The sequence below is a fragment of the Cyanistes caeruleus genome, chromosome 24 (genome assembly GCF_971803275.1).
Source record: "Cyanistes caeruleus chromosome 24, bCyaCae1.hap1.1, whole genome shotgun sequence".
Classification (NCBI taxonomy): Eukaryota; Metazoa; Chordata; class Aves; order Passeriformes; family Paridae; genus Cyanistes; species Cyanistes caeruleus.
The window spans coordinates 691,898-707,401 of NC_141724.1; the positions used below are offsets into that span (position 1 = coordinate 691,898).

The 15,504-nt window shown below is 54.8% G+C and overlaps 2 protein-coding genes across 5 annotated transcripts; both read right to left on the minus strand.

Annotated features, from left to right (window-relative positions):
- Nucleotide 1: 1 nt before the first annotated feature.
- Nucleotides 2–11,329, minus strand: TRAF3IP3 (TRAF3 interacting protein 3). 4 transcript variants are annotated; one of them, XM_023942208.2, is made up of 16 exons: nucleotides 11,191–11,329; nucleotides 10,017–10,342; nucleotides 9,084–9,174; nucleotides 8,582–8,639; nucleotides 8,391–8,415; nucleotides 8,125–8,154; nucleotides 7,813–7,908; nucleotides 5,466–5,537; nucleotides 5,100–5,240; nucleotides 4,315–4,452; nucleotides 3,950–4,085; nucleotides 3,375–3,437; nucleotides 3,237–3,296; nucleotides 2,547–2,701; nucleotides 967–1,218; nucleotides 2–822 (listed from the first exon to the last, which is right to left on the minus strand). In XM_023942208.2, exons 2-16 carry the CDS (start codon nucleotides 10,311–10,313, stop codon nucleotides 745–747), a joined length of 1,692 nt encoding a protein of 563 aa, XP_023797976.2. In that variant the 5' UTR covers nucleotides 10,314–10,342; nucleotides 11,191–11,329; the 3' UTR covers nucleotides 2–744. The 4 variants fall into 4 exon arrangements, with proteins under 4 accessions (XP_023797976.2, XP_023797977.2, XP_023797978.2 ...); XM_023942209.2 differs by having other exon boundaries at nucleotides 10,017–10,364; nucleotides 11,191–11,289; XM_023942210.2 differs by lacking the exon at nucleotides 11,191–11,329 and adding an exon at nucleotides 10,881–10,908.
- A 455-nt stretch (nucleotides 11,330–11,784) lies between these two features.
- On the minus strand, nucleotides 11,785–14,786 carry LOC111939805 (11-beta-hydroxysteroid dehydrogenase 1). Its single transcript, XM_023942216.2, has 6 exons — nucleotides 14,568–14,786; nucleotides 14,019–14,149; nucleotides 13,723–13,834; nucleotides 13,430–13,615; nucleotides 12,815–12,958; nucleotides 11,785–12,442 (listed from the first exon to the last, which is right to left on the minus strand). Exons 1-6 carry the CDS (start codon nucleotides 14,653–14,655, stop codon nucleotides 12,222–12,224), a joined length of 882 nt encoding a protein of 293 aa, XP_023797984.2. The 5' UTR covers nucleotides 14,656–14,786; the 3' UTR covers nucleotides 11,785–12,221.
- Between the last annotated feature and the right edge of the window lie 718 nt (nucleotides 14,787–15,504).

Consider the following 15,504-nt stretch of genomic DNA (forward strand, 5'->3'; position numbering starts at 1 on the left):
CTTTGAATTAATGACATTTATTGTAGCTCCATGTCTATTTACTACATGTATAGTATATTTCAGGTATATTTACTTCCCAGGAGGGCTGGTGTCATGGCCTGTGTTGTGTCTGAGCCTGCACATGAATGAGGGGCAAGTGCTGCTGAAAAACCTGCACGGTGCAGGTGCAAAAGGCACTTTAAAACCATGTTTCTGGTGAATTCATGTGCTGGTGGTGAAAGGGAAGCAGGTATGGCTGTGGGGATGCTCAGCCACTAGAGAGGCTGGAGGAGTGGGGTAGAACAGGGCCTGCTGGGTGTGAGAATTGCTCAGGACACGTGAGGACACTGCTAAAGAGCCCCCCTGAGCTGGGTTTCTTTGTCAGCTAAGAGAAGAGATGGCCCAGGATGAGAGCCTCCCATTTAGGGGGGCAGTAAATGCAGGAGGAGAGCCTGGGGGATGTAAAACCCCCCAGGATGCCCTGTCCCTGTCCTGCTGTGCGGCCACAGCAGCCGTGGCCAGAGGGGCTTTGTCCCTCAGTGGATCCCCCAGTGCTCCCTGGGCAGGGCAGCCTTGAGCAGGAGCAGGGCAATGAGAGCAGGAGGGGAGATGTCCCCGTGTCCATCGGGAGCTGTCTGGAGTGACACCAGCTCGGGATACGAGCCCGGTGTGCACACACAAAACTGCAGAAAGTGTGGAGAGGTCAGGTTGCTTTTGGTGAAGCAGGTCAGTTCCTGCAGTGAAGTCAGTCCTCAGGGAGCCCCTTCACAGCCTGTAACTCGCCAGGAAGGTGGCGATGGCCACTGCTGCCACTGCCACCAGGAGAGGGATCCGGGGACCGCTCTGCCAGGAGAAGCTTGTGTTACTGGGGGTGTGCTGGGGGATGCCACTTCTCATCCCAGCCCCAGCAAACGTGTCATTCATCCCCCTGCACGGCACAGAGGAGGGGGTCTGTGCCAGGCCGAGGGTCGGGATGGGGGCTCCCACCTGTGCCCGGCTGCCGCGGTTCAGCTGCTCCCGGCACTGGCGCAGCCGGCTCAGGCAGGAGCGGTACTCCTCACTGAGCGCCTCCAGCTCCCAGCGCAGCTCCGAACACCGTGAGCACAGCCCGGGGCTGGGAGCACGAGGGGTCCCCTCGGCTCTGTGCACCCCCCGAGAGGCCGGGCTGCTGCAGCGGCTGCAGAGCTTCACCCGCAGTGGGGCACGGGCTGGTTCCACTGCCTGCGTGTCCTGGTGCACCTGCAGGGACAGCTCAGAGCTCCTGGGGTGTGCTGTGCCCATCCTGCCACCACCCCACACCTGCCTGGCTGTGCCCATCCTGCCACCACCCCACACCTGCCTGGCTGTGCCCATCCTGCCACCACCCCACACCTGCCTGGCTGTGCCCATCCTGCCACCACCCCACACCTGCCTGGCTGTGCCCATCCTGCCACCACCCCACACCTGCCTGGCTGTGCCCATCCTGCCCCCACCCCACACCTGCCTGGCTGTGCCCATCCTGCCACCACCCCACACCTGTCTGGCTGTGCCCATCCTGCCACCACCCCACACCTGCCTGGCTCTGCTGCCAGCAGCCACAGCGCGTGGGGAGGGAGCAATAGTGACTTTTATGGCCACAGGAGTGTGCAGGTCAGGAAGATGTGGAATGCAGACTCCTGTCAGGGTTTGCTCCTCAGTCTGAAATTCCTTCTGCATTTCACAAGCCCTGACAGCAATTCCTGACAGCCCTTTTAACCCTCTGAGAGCTGGGACAGGTGGGACAGGTGCCTTGGTTGTGCTGCACAACCCCATAACTCAGGGATGGCCCCTTTTCCACCCAGACCGAGGGAGCTCTCCCTGACATTCCGCATTGGCAGCAACTGTGGAAGGAGCTGCCTGTGCCCAGAGGCTTCAGGAGCCACAGTGGGGACAGTGGGGTGTCTCATCCCCCCTGCTGTTCCCTCTTGCTGCAAGTGTGCTTTATAAACCCCTCCTGGCTGATACCTGATGGTGCTGGGGCCCTTAGCACTGTGGGTTAGTGTGACAAGTGGCTCTCAGCTCTGCTGCAGTAAGCTATAAATTATTTTTTATAAATCCTTTTAAATACATCCTTGCTGGCTGAACACTGCTATAAGAACTGAGGGGCTGGTTTGATGGCAAAGTCTGTGTAAAAGGCTGTAAAGCTTTGGCTGTTTGGGTTTTTTTGCAGCCCAGTTGTACAGGCATTGCTTCTGTTAACAAAACCTTACTGTTACTTTTATTATTGTTATTATTGCAAACATTTTCTTTTCCTCCTCTCCTTCCTTTATGCTCAGGGGCTCGGTTCTTGAAGTGTGGCTGTGGCTTTTCCCTGTGAGGCTGCTGAGGCTCTCCTGTGTGTGAGAGCAGGAGTGGGTTTGTAGGGGAGAGCTCTGCAGCCCTGTCCTTGAGGCTAGGTGCTTCGTGGGGATTTAGGCGAGAGTAGTATGAGGATAAAAATTCAGGTAATCCTCACAGGAGACAGCAAGGCTGGGTTACCTGCAGCAGCTTTGGTGTGTGGTGTTTCTGCTGGAGCTCTTGCACCAGCGACAACTGAGTGACTTCCTCACCTCGTTCTCCTTTGCTGACAGCTGGGATGTCTTTTTCTTCATCTCATCCTTCAGACTTTCTGTTCCCTCCTCCTCCTCCTCGGGGTGCTCTAAGAGAGCGTTTTGTTTTTCCTTGGCAGGAGTGAGAGGTGGGGTCTGTGTGGTGAAAACCTGGCCTAGAAAACAGTCAGGCTTCTGATGAGAAACAGCTCCAGGCTCTGGGTTGGCTTTAGCTCTTGTTTACTCAGCACAGTTTAAGGATAATATTTGTGTGCTATGCACAAAGCAGAAGACGCAGGAGCCGAGTTTGTTATCACGGGCCTGTCTCTGCTGTAGCTACAAGTTCATCATCGTAAGAACAATATTTCTAAGTGGTTGCCAGAAATGGAGGGGAGGGAGAGTTAAAATGTCTTTTCTATTACTTTCTTTTTGTCAAGTACAGCTGTAATTGCAATTATAAACTGGAATGTGTTTTCTTTGGAAAAAATATGGCGTGGCCACTGAAGTAGAATTTGCAGTGAAATCCATTTATTTTTTAAAGTATTTGCCATCATAAATACATTTATGTTTTAATGTTAGCTAGAAAAACAACTCATTCTGTGTAGCTCTAAAAAAACCCTTTATTCTAAACCACTGCAGACTTTTCCTAGAGCCAGGGCTAGTGTTCCTGTGTCCAGGGAGGGCTACGTGGGGGTTACAAAGTTTGCTGACCTTTCCTTTGCACCGTCACCTCCTGGCTCTTCTGTTGGTTGTTCTGGTTGTGGATCAAGTCTGGGAACACAAAAAGCAGCATTATTGTCTGCAGCACTAAAGGAGGTCTCTAACTTTGTGCATTTCTGTGTTACTTACTCTGCAAATGGCTGACTGTTGCCTCCAGTGTTGCCTTCTGCTCTTGTTCCTTCTGCAATTTATCTGAAATGAGGACAGCAGGAAATCAAGGCTGGTGTAAATCTTTGTGTATCTTTATGCAAGGCTGATACTTTTCTGTTCTCCGCATGTGCAGAGTAGAGCAGATGTCGTTGGCTGCCCTGGACTTTCTTCTCTGAAGGGATGTGATTTTTTAGCTGTTTAGTGCCCTTTTGTTTTTTGTCAGCTTTTTCTCTCATGCCTTGTGTTCAAGTCATTTATGGTTTATTTTAAAGCTGTTCATGCAAGACCTGTTATGAGATTAGAGCTACAACCCACTTTCTCTTCCGTTTTAAAATAGCCATGTGTGAGTTTAGATGAACTTTAGAGTGCCTGGCCCCTGTCTGACCTGGTGCTGTAGGACAATATCACTGGAGGACTTTGGCGATCAGAAGCCCTGTGGCAAGCTGGGCTGTAGTTGAAGGGAGCCTTGTGCGGTGTGGCTTTAGGAGCACTTTCCTTGTCCCTCCTGTGGTTTTGGAGGCCCAAACCCGGGGAACCTTTCCTGGCTGGGGTACCTTGGAGGTGTTGGAGGAGGGTGGCCCGTGAGTCGTTGTCGCTGCGCAGGGCGCTGGCTGTGTGCAGCAGCTCCGAGCGCTCCGAGCGCAGCTCCCGCAGCTCCCGGCGCAGCCGCTCGCTCTGGGCATCCGCTCGCTGCCGGGGGACAGACAGACAGACAGACAGACAGACTGTCAGTCACAGCCTGCTTCTGCTGGGGGGCTGCTAAAGCTCGGCTCCTCCTGCCCCCACACCACCTGCTGCTGGCCCAGGCTGCCCAGGCCCTGTCCAGCCCAGCCTTGGACACTTGCAGGGATCCGGGGCAAGCCGGCATCAGCAAAACCCCAGATTCCAGAGGAAGCGGCTCCTGCGGGAGCTGGCGTACCTGGAGCTCACTCTGTAAAGCCTGGAAGCTGTTCTTGAGCTCGGTGTGTGCTGTGGTCACCTTGGCCAGCTCGGCTCTGAGCGTGGCATCCTGCTCTTTCCAGAGGGCAAGGTCCTCTCGTGTCTCTGCCAGGCTTCTCTGGAGGGGACAGCAGGGACACGGGGTGGCCGTGAGCCCCGGGGGATGCTGCCAGCCCTGGGTGACAGCAGCTGGGCAGTGCTGGCTCCCCCAGCAGCAGCAAACAAAAACCCGTGTGGGGCTGATGCCATCTGATGGACACAGCCAACGTGGGCAGCGTTCCCTCTGGACCGTGTTCCTGAGCATCCTTGGGAAGCCTGCTGGTGCTTGGGATAAAACTCGCTTGTTTTCCTGCAAATCCCAGTAATCCTGTGGGTCAAGGCAATTTGCTGCCTCTTGGGGAAAATCTATTTTCATATAAATGAGCAACTCCAGAACAAATGGCTCTGGAAACCTTGTGCCCTGGGGTTTGTGAGTGCAGAGCAGGGGATGGCCCAGAGGGACAGCACAGGGAAAGGGATTGCAATTCAAGCTGACAAACCCGAGTGCATTTCCCCAGCTGGGAGCTGTCTGGAAGTTGATGTGCAGCTCGTGCAGTTAGCACAGCTTGCATTAAAGCTGCTTTGGGCTTTGCTGGGTAGCTAAAACTTCATATTTTTTTTATCTTTGCTGCTAATGGTAAGCCTGTCATCACCTTTCCCTGACATGTCTGGTTTTCTTTGTCACACTTGGACTAAATTAAAGCCAAGCCAGGACATGTTGCTCACCTGAGAGTTTTGCAGCTGCTGCTCTGTTTGGAGTTTGTCCTCCAGCATCTTCTGAAGAGCCTCTTTTGCCTTCTGCTCGTAGGTCTGCTTCTGGTCCTCCATCTCTATCAGGATCTTCTTCACACACTCCTTTGAGTAACTCTTGAAAGAAAGAAAGAGCTTGAGGTGCTTAAATCTGAATAGTGGCAAACCCAGAGTGTGTAAATGCTACTGCTAATGTGCTGTGAAGCATTGCTTCAGCGGAATTCAGGTCCTTGTTGCACAGGTATTTAATCAGATTGATGTAGAAACTGAGACCCGACCCACTTCCAAGGCTTGGTTTTTGTTTTCCTGCCTTTCCTCACCTCCTTTAGCAGTGAACATTACCTGGCTGCAGGCCTGCAGCTGATTTTCCAGCACCCGGAGTTTACACCTCAGTTTGTCTTCGTTCAGCTGACCCTGGGGAAAAAGCGAGTGAAGTGAGATGTGAAATCATGAACTGCACCCAATGTTTTGTTGGGTTGTGTTTTGATTCATTTTCTCCCTTCATCTGTAATCAGATCAAAGCCTCTTCAGTGCTGAGAGCTCCAGCAAACCTTTCCAGCCTCAGAATAAATGGGATATGGGGGAAGTATAACTTTTATGGATTGAAAACCTGTCCTGAGGCAGTTTCTCTGGTTGCTGAGTGCAGGTGCTGGCAGTGACATGACAAGTTAGGAGCGAGGGGATTTTGGGCTGTTCTGGCTGCCTTTGGCAGAAATGCAGCTGCTGCCTGTTCCCACGGATACCCCTGATCTCTGCCTGTGCTCCCTCCCTGCCTCCAGCTCCAGCTGCTGGAACCGTCTTGTCTCGCTGTTTTCCTCAGAAAATAGGCTGGGTCTGTGTTGCAACATCTGCAGTTGGGCAGGGGGACGGAGGGCAGCGGCAATGATTCATTTTCCTCATTGCCATCATCTCCTCTCGGTGTTAGTCAGGCTGCTCAGGCTTTGTGGCATGCAAATTCAGATAACATTTCTAGCAGAGAGTTCACGTAGGCTGTTTTTGCACCAGCACCAATATCCTCCCTGCCCACTGCTGCTGGAAGTCACGACTCTGAAAAGAAACTCCTTGATGTGACAGGAATAGCTGACAGACCCAAGCAAAGCCAGACTCCCTGGTGTCTCAGCACTGTTTAAATTTGCACAGAAGCAGTTTACAGCCCCAAAGACTAAATCTTCCCAGTTCACTTGTTGGTGCAAAGAATTAACAGCTCTTAGTACGTAGGTGGAATTTTGAAAAGCAATTTTAGATGTGCAATATTCTGCCTGCTTTTCCTCGGTTCTCTGTTTTCTGCACAAGTCTGCTGTGCACAGATGTGGCTGTGCCATCCACGAGGCCCTTCCTGTGCTTTGGAGAAGAAATCATGGAAGGGTTTGGCTTGGAAGGGGCCTTAATCATCACGGGGGCTCACTGATCATCCTTCATCTGGCAGCATTTCTGAATCAGCTAGGCAGGTTTTACAGCTGCTGGGGGATTTAAGGCACAAAAAAGGCACTTTCCTGGGGAGAAAGGTCTCTGGCCTGGAAGTGAGACTGTGGGAAGGGAAGGGACCAAATGCTTTGTCCCTGCAGTCTGACACCCCCATCCTCCTGCAGAGCCACACATGAACAGCAGCTCAGAAATGACTCTGTGGCCATTCCAAGAGTCACTGCCACACCATTCATAGCTCAACAGCTCATCTTTGAACCCCAAACTGTTAAAAAGGGTTAAAAAGCTTCTACAACAACCATTTGTCATCTCACCTGAGGCTGGACAGGGGCAGCCAGCCCTCCCTTTCCGTGTTCCAGCGTTATGGGGAGGGCTCCATCCATCCCTCCCTTTGCCAGCACCCCCTGGAGAAGCCCCCCAGCCCCACCTGCCCTGTTGGCTCCAGCCCCCAGGGCAGTTCTGGGCTGAAGAAAAGCTGAGTTTTAGGCTGATGTGTGCAAGAGGCAGCAGCAGAGTCTGAGCAGCGAGGAGCACCCACCTGTTTGTGCTCTGAGGTTTCGTGGCCACTTCCTGCCAGTGTGGCCCAGTGTTTTTTCCTGCTCCCATTTTGCTGAAGGAGCGAGCGAAGGCGGAAGTTTCTGAGCACAGGATGTCTAACACGAGTTTTTGTACCCCCTCACCCAATCACTCGCTTCTCTGCCCCAACAGAACTTTCAAAACACTTTTTGTTTAATGCCACAGTGGCGTGAATTATTTGATTTAATGATCCTGTAAGAAAGCCTCATATATGACATAAAAGGTATCATCTGAATTTTTGCATCCTCAAAGAAGAAGGAAAGGGCCCTTTTTCAGGGTGCCCAGAGGGTTATTTTTGAGCTGTGGGAGAGGGTTTGATGCCAGGCCACGATTCAGCAGCAATGGCCTTGGTGTTGGAGCTCTGGGCTGTGTTTGGGGCCCAGAACACATCTCTGAAAGGAACAGGGAGGAGAACCCTTTTATTTCTTCCCCACTCACTGCTGTTTGCTTTTATTCAAGGAACAGTGGGCAAGGCAGGCTACAGAACACCCTCAAACCTTGAGGAAGAACACAGATTTTTAGACTTGCTGTTGATCTGAAAGCAAAATGCGTTTTGCAAGAATCTCTTGGGGCACAAAAGGGAAAAATCCAGGCCAAGCTCCCCCTTTCCCCTGAGTTTGTCCCACCCTCCCCAGGCAGAGCGGTGCCAGCGAGGCAGGGCCCAGGGGAGGGGATGAGGGGTCTCTGGTACCTGCCAGGATTTCTCTGATGCCTGGAGCAGAGTGGACAAGAGCTGCTGTAAAATCACCATCTTCTGCTTGAGCATCAGCTCGCGGTGCAGGGCCTCCTGTGGGCAAGGGGGGCACGGTCAGTGGGACCCAGAGCTGGGGACAGCCCAGGGCCTGGGGGCTCCAGCTCTTGGAGCTCTGTTGCCTTTCTTGGCTGTGTTCAAACTGGCCTTTTAACACCCCTTCGTTCAGCAATATGAATACTAATTTTGAAAGTATTATTCTTGATGAACACCAGCTGTCCCGGTGGGTGCTGAGCAGTGTTTGGTACCTACCGTCAGGTAGTTGGAGAGCTGCACCATTTCCTGAAAGGGAAAGGGAAATGTTTAAAAACAGGGCTGTTTTAGTTTATAAACATGTCATGAACTTGCTACAAAAATCTAAATATTTTTATTTAAAAGTGAATTGACAGCCTGTACTTGGGTGGAGAGGGAGAGCCTGCTGGGGTGCACTGGGTTGGCTTTTCTAGGGAAGTGGAAATATTTCCACAGCAGTTTAACTTCAGGAGTTCCAGGCTGGTCATTACCTGTGCTGTCCTTACCTTATTTAAAACTGCTATTCCCCAGCTGAAATGGAAAACAAAGTGTGTTAGTGAGGTGTGAGGGGCCCTTCAGCCTGTCCCAGGTGGAGCAGGGAGTGTCAGAGCAGAAAACCTCCTGTGTCTTTTGGAGGGGGAGCCCTCTGGGGCTTGGGGAACTGCAGGAATTCCCAGGGAGGGCAGGAGCTGCTTACTCTGTCTGCTGGCTCGAGTCTCTCACTCCTGAGCTTGGCTTTGGGAGGCTCTGGGCTCCTGTGGAAGCAAAGTGAGAGGGTGTGAACGATCCCCCGGGGGCCCTGGCTGCTTTTCCATCAGGGTGTCCATCTCTGCTCCCAGATTAAAGTGTCCAGTGACAACTCGAGGGGCACAAAGATGATGGACAGATGATGCTCTGATGGACAGAGAGCAGCGTTATCCTGCAGTGAAATCGCTGATTTGGGACAGAAACAGGGCAGCCCTGGGGCAGAGCAGCTGCTCAGCAGCACCCATGGTCAGGCTGTGGGCTGGTTTATCCTTCCCCAGGAAAAACATCCCGAATTCCTGCGGTCTGCAGGTGCAGAGAGCTCGGTCTGGGGTGGTGGAAGAGCAGGAGTGGGGATGTGGCTGGGGAGCTGCCAGCCGATCCCAAACAGCCCCAGGGAGATGAAGGTGGGAAGGGAATATCCTGTTGGGAAAATCTGAGCATCCCTGACGTACCTTGGGTGCTGAGAGAGTCCCCTGGTCCCTGGGGGATGCTGAGGCTCAGCAGGGACTGAGCAGGGGGGAATGTGGAGCAGCTCCTCGGGCCCTGGAACGAGAGGGCAGCTGCAGTCAGTGTCTCCCCGGAGCAGGCTGGGGGCAGGGGCTGTACCCACCAAGGAGCCAGGGCAAATCCACAGGGATTCGGCTGCAGCAGCTCCAGAGCTCTGTGACACACTGGGGAAAATCCTGCTGGCTCTTGGGGTGGGGGATGACACCCCAGAACGGGACAAGGTGGCCGTGAGCGGGGCTCTGGTGTGGGTCAGTGCTGCCCCCAGGCTCCTGGGGCTGCTGAGCGAGGGGTGGGTGATGCTCTGCTCACCCTGCTGCTGTACAGGGAGCTCCAGGGTGGGTCTGTGGGAATCACCTCCTGCTCAGCTCTGTCTGCTCACACAGCTTCGTGAGGGGAATTTTACACAGAAAAACATTTACAAGGGGATCTGTTTGGCTCTGCCTGGGGTGTTTTGCACCTTTCCAAAGGTGTTCCTGAAGGCAGGGAGCTCTCTGGGATCCTGTGTGGGTAACAAGTGCCAGGGAATCTCCTGCCTCCTCCACCCTTCCTGCTCACAGGTGATGGAGGGAGGCCGGGGGATGTAGCTCACATATCAAGGGTAAACATAATTTGTGAAGTTCCAAACTGCAGCCTGGCAGTGAAAAGGTGGAGTTGTATTTGGAGAAATGGGAGAAAAATCTCCATGTGTTCCAGGGCTTGGAGAGGAGCAGGGAGGTGTCTGTGTCCCCACACCTGACTCTGCAGTTTGTAGGGAAATGAACATTTTTGTCTGTCCAATCTGCATTTTGGCTGTGTTTTGGCTTGGATAGATGGAACTTGGATTGATGCTCCGGTGTTGGGTGGACAGGCTGAGCTCTGAGCTGCAGGGCTGCTGTTACCTGGAGCGGGATGCTCGGTCTGGGCTCCACCCGTGAGGAGGGGTCCGGAGGGGTCCGGGCCTGGGGCTCCTGTCCCTGCAGGGTCTCCTGGGCCTGTCCCACCAGGTTCCTCCTCCTGAGGAACTCCCTTTGGCGTGGGCTGAGCTCTGGCTGCGGGGCTGGCCGGGCCAGCTGCCGGCAGGTGCTGGTGTTGTTCCTGCAGCGGAGCCTCTCCCTCTCCTCCTGCCTCCTCTCGCTCCTCTCCTCGCTGCTCTCGCCCGGGCACCGCCGCCGCTGGGGCCGAGCCCTCCTGGGCATGGTGGCCGTGTCCCCCCTGGGCCTCTGCCCTGCCAAACCAGGGCAAAACACCTGAGAGAAAATCAACCCTTTCTGGGATTTAATGCTTGTGGGGTATCGGGTGGCGTTTGGGGGTGACGTTTACACGTAGGGTATTTCCCTGCTTTTTAGTTTGTATTCAGATCTGCTCTGTAATTCTTTTTACTGTCCTTGCGGTAGCTGTGGGGCGCTCAAAGCTCATTTCTGGGGCTATCTTTTACACTAGAGACCTCCTCTGAAGGCGAGCAGCATTTTTGGGGTGCTCAGCTCTTGCCCTGGCTGGGGCAGGAGCCCACGAGCCCCAGCCAGGACATTGCTCCAAATGCTGAGCGTTTTTCACCTCGGATTGCTCCATTTCAGAAGAGACCCAGTTGTGTGTCCTGCTCAGTCTCCACTCATCCATCTCTTCCCATCAGGAAAAGCTCAGCCCTCTCCCACCTGCGCTGCCTCTGGCTCACACAGCCTGTCCCAGGGCTGTCAAAGCCACAGTTCACCAAAAATGCACTGAAAAGCAGGATAAAGCTTAAAGAAACACAGTCCATTACTCACCCCGGGCTGAGCAAACCCTTGAGGCTTTCTTGACAAGCTAATTCTCCATTTCCTTCTTCTGTTACCCCAAATTACCCTCTCTAATTAAACATGTCCTCTATCTTTGCTTTCCAAGCTGTTACACCTCTTGCTTCAAGGGAAACCAGAAAAAAAACCTCTGCTTCTTGCTGCTTCACGTTACAGTTTCCCACTGCAAGTTGTGTAGGCTGAAAGTGGGGTGAAAAAAGAGGGAAAAGGTGCCTGGTGCTGCTTTTAGCCTCTGCTCCCCTCCAGTCCCAGCTCCTGGTGCTGTGGGTGCTGCAGCACTTACCTGGTGCCAGGCTCCTGTCCTGCCCCTCGAGTGGCGAGCTGAGCCGGCTGTTATGGGCAGGAACTCGCCCCAGCTGCCCTCTTCATACCAAGCACCCCATCTTGTGCTCTCCTTTCCTCCCTGTCGAACAGGAAGCGTTGCAGCTGCGGCCGAGCCCCGGTTCCTGTCTGTGCTCGCAGCAGGACCGGGCTTATCTCGGGAGCCCTGCGTGTCCAGCCTGGCCCTGAGCGAGCCAGCAGTTATCTGTGGGACATCTCCCCTTGCTCTGTGACACACAGGCAGCACCGGCTCATGGAGCTGCTCCTGGCACTTGGGGAAGGAGTTTCCCCAAGCGGCTTTGGGGCAGAGAAATCCAGACTTAGGGAAGTACAGTAATGCTATTATTTTAAGGCTTCTTGCAGGTTGAAAAGAGGAAAAAAATGTGTGTTTTGGCAGCTGAGGAGAGGTCAGGAATGGCAGAAATTCATTAAGGTCTTTAGAGAAGTGAAAGCTTCGTTAATGCAAATGGGGAGGAGGTTGGTTTAGCCAGCTGGGCACCGATAAGAGCTCCCTGCTTGTGCACGTGGAGAAGGAACACCAGGAAAAGCAGAGGTCTCAAAGTAACGTGGGATTTATTTTTGCAAAGACTGCCATGCAAGGGATGTGTGACAGAAAATCTCCAGATTCAGAGACTCTCTCATGGCTTTGGGTGGTTTGTGCTGCTTGGCCCAAACCCTGGTTCTGGGCCAGGGCTCAGCCCAGCCACCTTGGTGGCTTTCCAGAGGGAACAGTTTCTGCAGCTTGAGCAGGAACCCTGCTGGTGAGCAGGACACTGGCAGCAGATGCTGCTGCTGCAGGATTTCTCTTTCCTGGTTGGAAACAGCCCTTTACAAGAGTCCATTAGTAAAAAGGACATTTCTGTGCTGCGTTACAGACTCCTGGAGCGCCCTGCCCCAGGGTGTCAGCAGAGGTGTGGGAAGGGTGCCCAGGCAGCCGGGTTAGCGCCCAGCTGGGTCCTGCTTGGCCCCAGGTGTCCCAGCACAGTCCCAGGACTACGTTCTCCTGACGTTTTCCAGGCGGTAGCTGCTGCGGATGAGGGAGTCCAGGAGCTCCGGGGCGATGCTGTGGGCGAGGAGCATGGTGCCCACGGCCCGGGGAGGGTAGTGCAGCTCCCGCCGGCGCAGGGCTCCGGCCCGGATGATCTCCAGGGCACACTCCTCCTTCGGGGCCGGCGTGTCCGGGATAACGTGCGAGACGGCGCTCACGGCGCTCTCTGAGGGGGGACAGGGTCACAGTGTCAGCTGGGGCTCACTCAGGTGTCTGGGGCACCCTCAAACCCACAAACTCTGCGGATCACACCTGTTTAACAAGGCTTAGAGCAGTGAAAATAACAATCATAAGATGTCCTTCCCTTTCCACCTCTCGAGTGGCAGGGACCTCCTCCCCTGAGCTCTCTCAGAGGATGGCAAAGGCCTCAGGCCACGCGTTTTTAGGAGCTGGGATCCTGTTTCCACAGCTGCACAGACACGGTGGGAGGAGGCTCCAGCAGCAGTGGCAGAGCAGGGCAGGACCAGGCAGGGGTGGTGGGCTCAGCTTGGCTGCGCCTGCTGGGCTGAGCCACGGGGTCCTGCTGGGCTGAGCTTACCTGTGTTGATGTAGCCCAGGATGCAGAGTGTGATGGAAACATTGACCTTGTCTATGATGAGCTCCTGCCTCAGGGAGCTGAAGAATCCATCTAAGGCGAACTTGGTTGCGGAATAGGGAGCGGTAAAAGGGCCGGCAATTCTGCCTGGAGCAGAGACAGAGCTGGGGTTCAGGTGCTGGGCAGGCACCAGGCTGCACAGCTCTCCCTTCCTCTTGCCCTGCCGGTAGCTGCAGGGATTTTGGGAGCTGCTGGGATTTAGGGTGTTGGAATGAGCTGTCATGAATGCTTGAGAGAAATAAACGCACACAGGAATGTTTAAAATGTAACGTGGCATAAAGAGCCCCAGGGCAGCTGATACTGCTCCTGTACCCTGCAGAGATGCCCACATTGCAAACGTGTGTTCAATACATGAAATCACCTGCACTGCAGCGTGTGAGGGTGACCAGAGGGAGCCAAGACACTGACAGGACAAAATACAAATTTCCCAGAGGAAATTGTGCACCAAAGATCTAAATCAAGTGCTGACCCTGAGTCCCAGCTCTCAGCTTGTGGTCCTGACCCTGCCCCTTGACGAAGAGTCTGGGCAGGGATCCCGGGGAAGGGCTGTGAGCTCACCTGCTATGGATGAAACCACAACAATGCTGCCCTCGCTCTCCTTCAGCAGGGGCAGGGCAGCCGTGGCCAAGGCCACGTAGCTCACAAAGTTGATCTCCATGAGCTTTCGGACGTGGTCCACGTCCCCGCTGAAGTAGGTGAAGCCGCTGTGGCCGATGTGGTTCAGGATGAGCATGTCCAGGCCGCCTGGGGACAGAGCAGGTTTGCCACCAGCGACCGTCACCTGCAAGCCAGGCCCCTCCTGGAGGCCGGGGGTGCTGTGGGGTGAGGAGGGGCAGCTCCAGCACACCTACCCCAGGTGTTCTCAGCCTCCCTGAGCAGCTCCTGGGGCAGGGTGGGGCTGTCCATGGAGCCGCTGATGTAGCGGGCGGAGGCAGCACCCAGCTCCAGGCATCGCTCCACAACCTGGGGGGACAGAACGGGGTGGAATGGACTCCCCTGCATGGGACCCCCATCCCGGGCTGCTCCTGTCCTGGGCCAGACAGGGCTGGTGCTGGGGGAGCCCTGGGGTGGCTCTGGAGGGTACCGGGTGTGCCGGGGCTGGGGTGAACATCCACATCCAGCCCAGCACGCCCTGCTCGCCATTTACCTTCTGCAGCTTGGCCTCTGTCCGTGCCGTGAGCAGCAGGTGGGCCTCCATGTGAGCCAGGTGATAAGCCATCTGCTCCCCGATGCCGCTGCTGGCTCCCGTCACGATCACCCGCTTCCCCCGGAGCATCTCTGCGGAGGAGGGCGCAGAGCTCAGAGCTGGCACAGCCCTGCCTGTCCCTCTGCTCGGGGACCCTGCAGCTCCTCTCTGTCCCTGCCAGCCTCGTCAGACCCCGCTGGAGTCTGATCCCTAACCCCGGGTTGGTGGGGAGCACATGTGGGCCTGGCCAGGGAGCGGTGAGAGCTGAGCGATGAAAGGATGGAATGTTTAAAGTGGGGAAACTGCTTGTTTCCCAAATAAGTCATTTACAGAGGTCAGCCAGTGTGTCCCAGCAGAGGCAGTGTAGCTCCACGAGTCTTCCCTGTGCTCTGACCCCTTGCCCAGGGGCTGTGTGCCCTCCCAGCCCTCCCGCTCTGACTCTGGCAGGTTCCTGTGCCCCTCTGGCAGTGCCTTGCTGTGTTTGTAAAGCCTGTTTCTGCCAGGACTTACCTTCACTGAAGTTCTCAGGTGCTGAATAAAAATAAAAGGCCAGCGCTGCTCCCAGCAAAGGGATGAAAATCTTCAGGAGCAATCCCATCCCTCTGCAGAGGTACAGGCAGCAGCGAGATGGGCCCCACGGGGAGGTGAAGGTGGCCGGAGGTTGCAAATGGGGCTGGGAAGTTTTGAGCTGGTTCTTATCTCACACAAGTTTGCTGCTATCTGTTGGACCTTTTCTTTGCCCTGCCGGTGATTTAGCAAACATTAACCTAATGAAGCGTGTGGCTTTGGACTTTAGGCTGTCCCTTTGCACCCTTGGCCTGCCAGGAGCGGCAGGTGTGCTTTGTGCTCTGTGCGAGTGCTGAAGGCACCGCACAGCTTCCAGCTCCAGAGTCTGTGACAGCAGTGTCCCCTCAGAGCACACATCTGTGGGACACATCTCAACCAGGAGCAGCCCTTCCCTTCCTCGCTGGCTGCCGCAAGGATTTGCTGATCAGCGCTCCCTGTTGTGCAGGCTCACAGCAATATCTGCAGAGGGCAGGGCTGGCAGAGGTTCCATTTTCCAGCCCTTACTGGGGGTTCTGCTTTATCCTCTGGGATATCACCACGGGTATAAATAATACTGGCAGTTTGTTGGGTGGCTCTTACCCCTAAAAACTGCTGAGGAATCCATGGGCTGCAAAATGCAGTGAAAGAACCAAGTGGATGAATAGGAAAGCTGCACAGCTTCCCCAGTGTTGTGAGAGTGCTCAGTGTCTGCTGATGGCAAATGGGTTTGAGAGTGATTTTCTGACAGTTTAAAGGGCAGGACCCACTCTGTGTGTGCTGGTTTGTGCAGGTGATCTTGGAGTAAGGAGAGGAGTTAGGAAGGAATTGTTCTTTGGGAAGGTGGGGATGCCCCCGGATCCCTGGCAGTGCCCAGGGGAGCCGTGCCCATGATCAGCTGAGA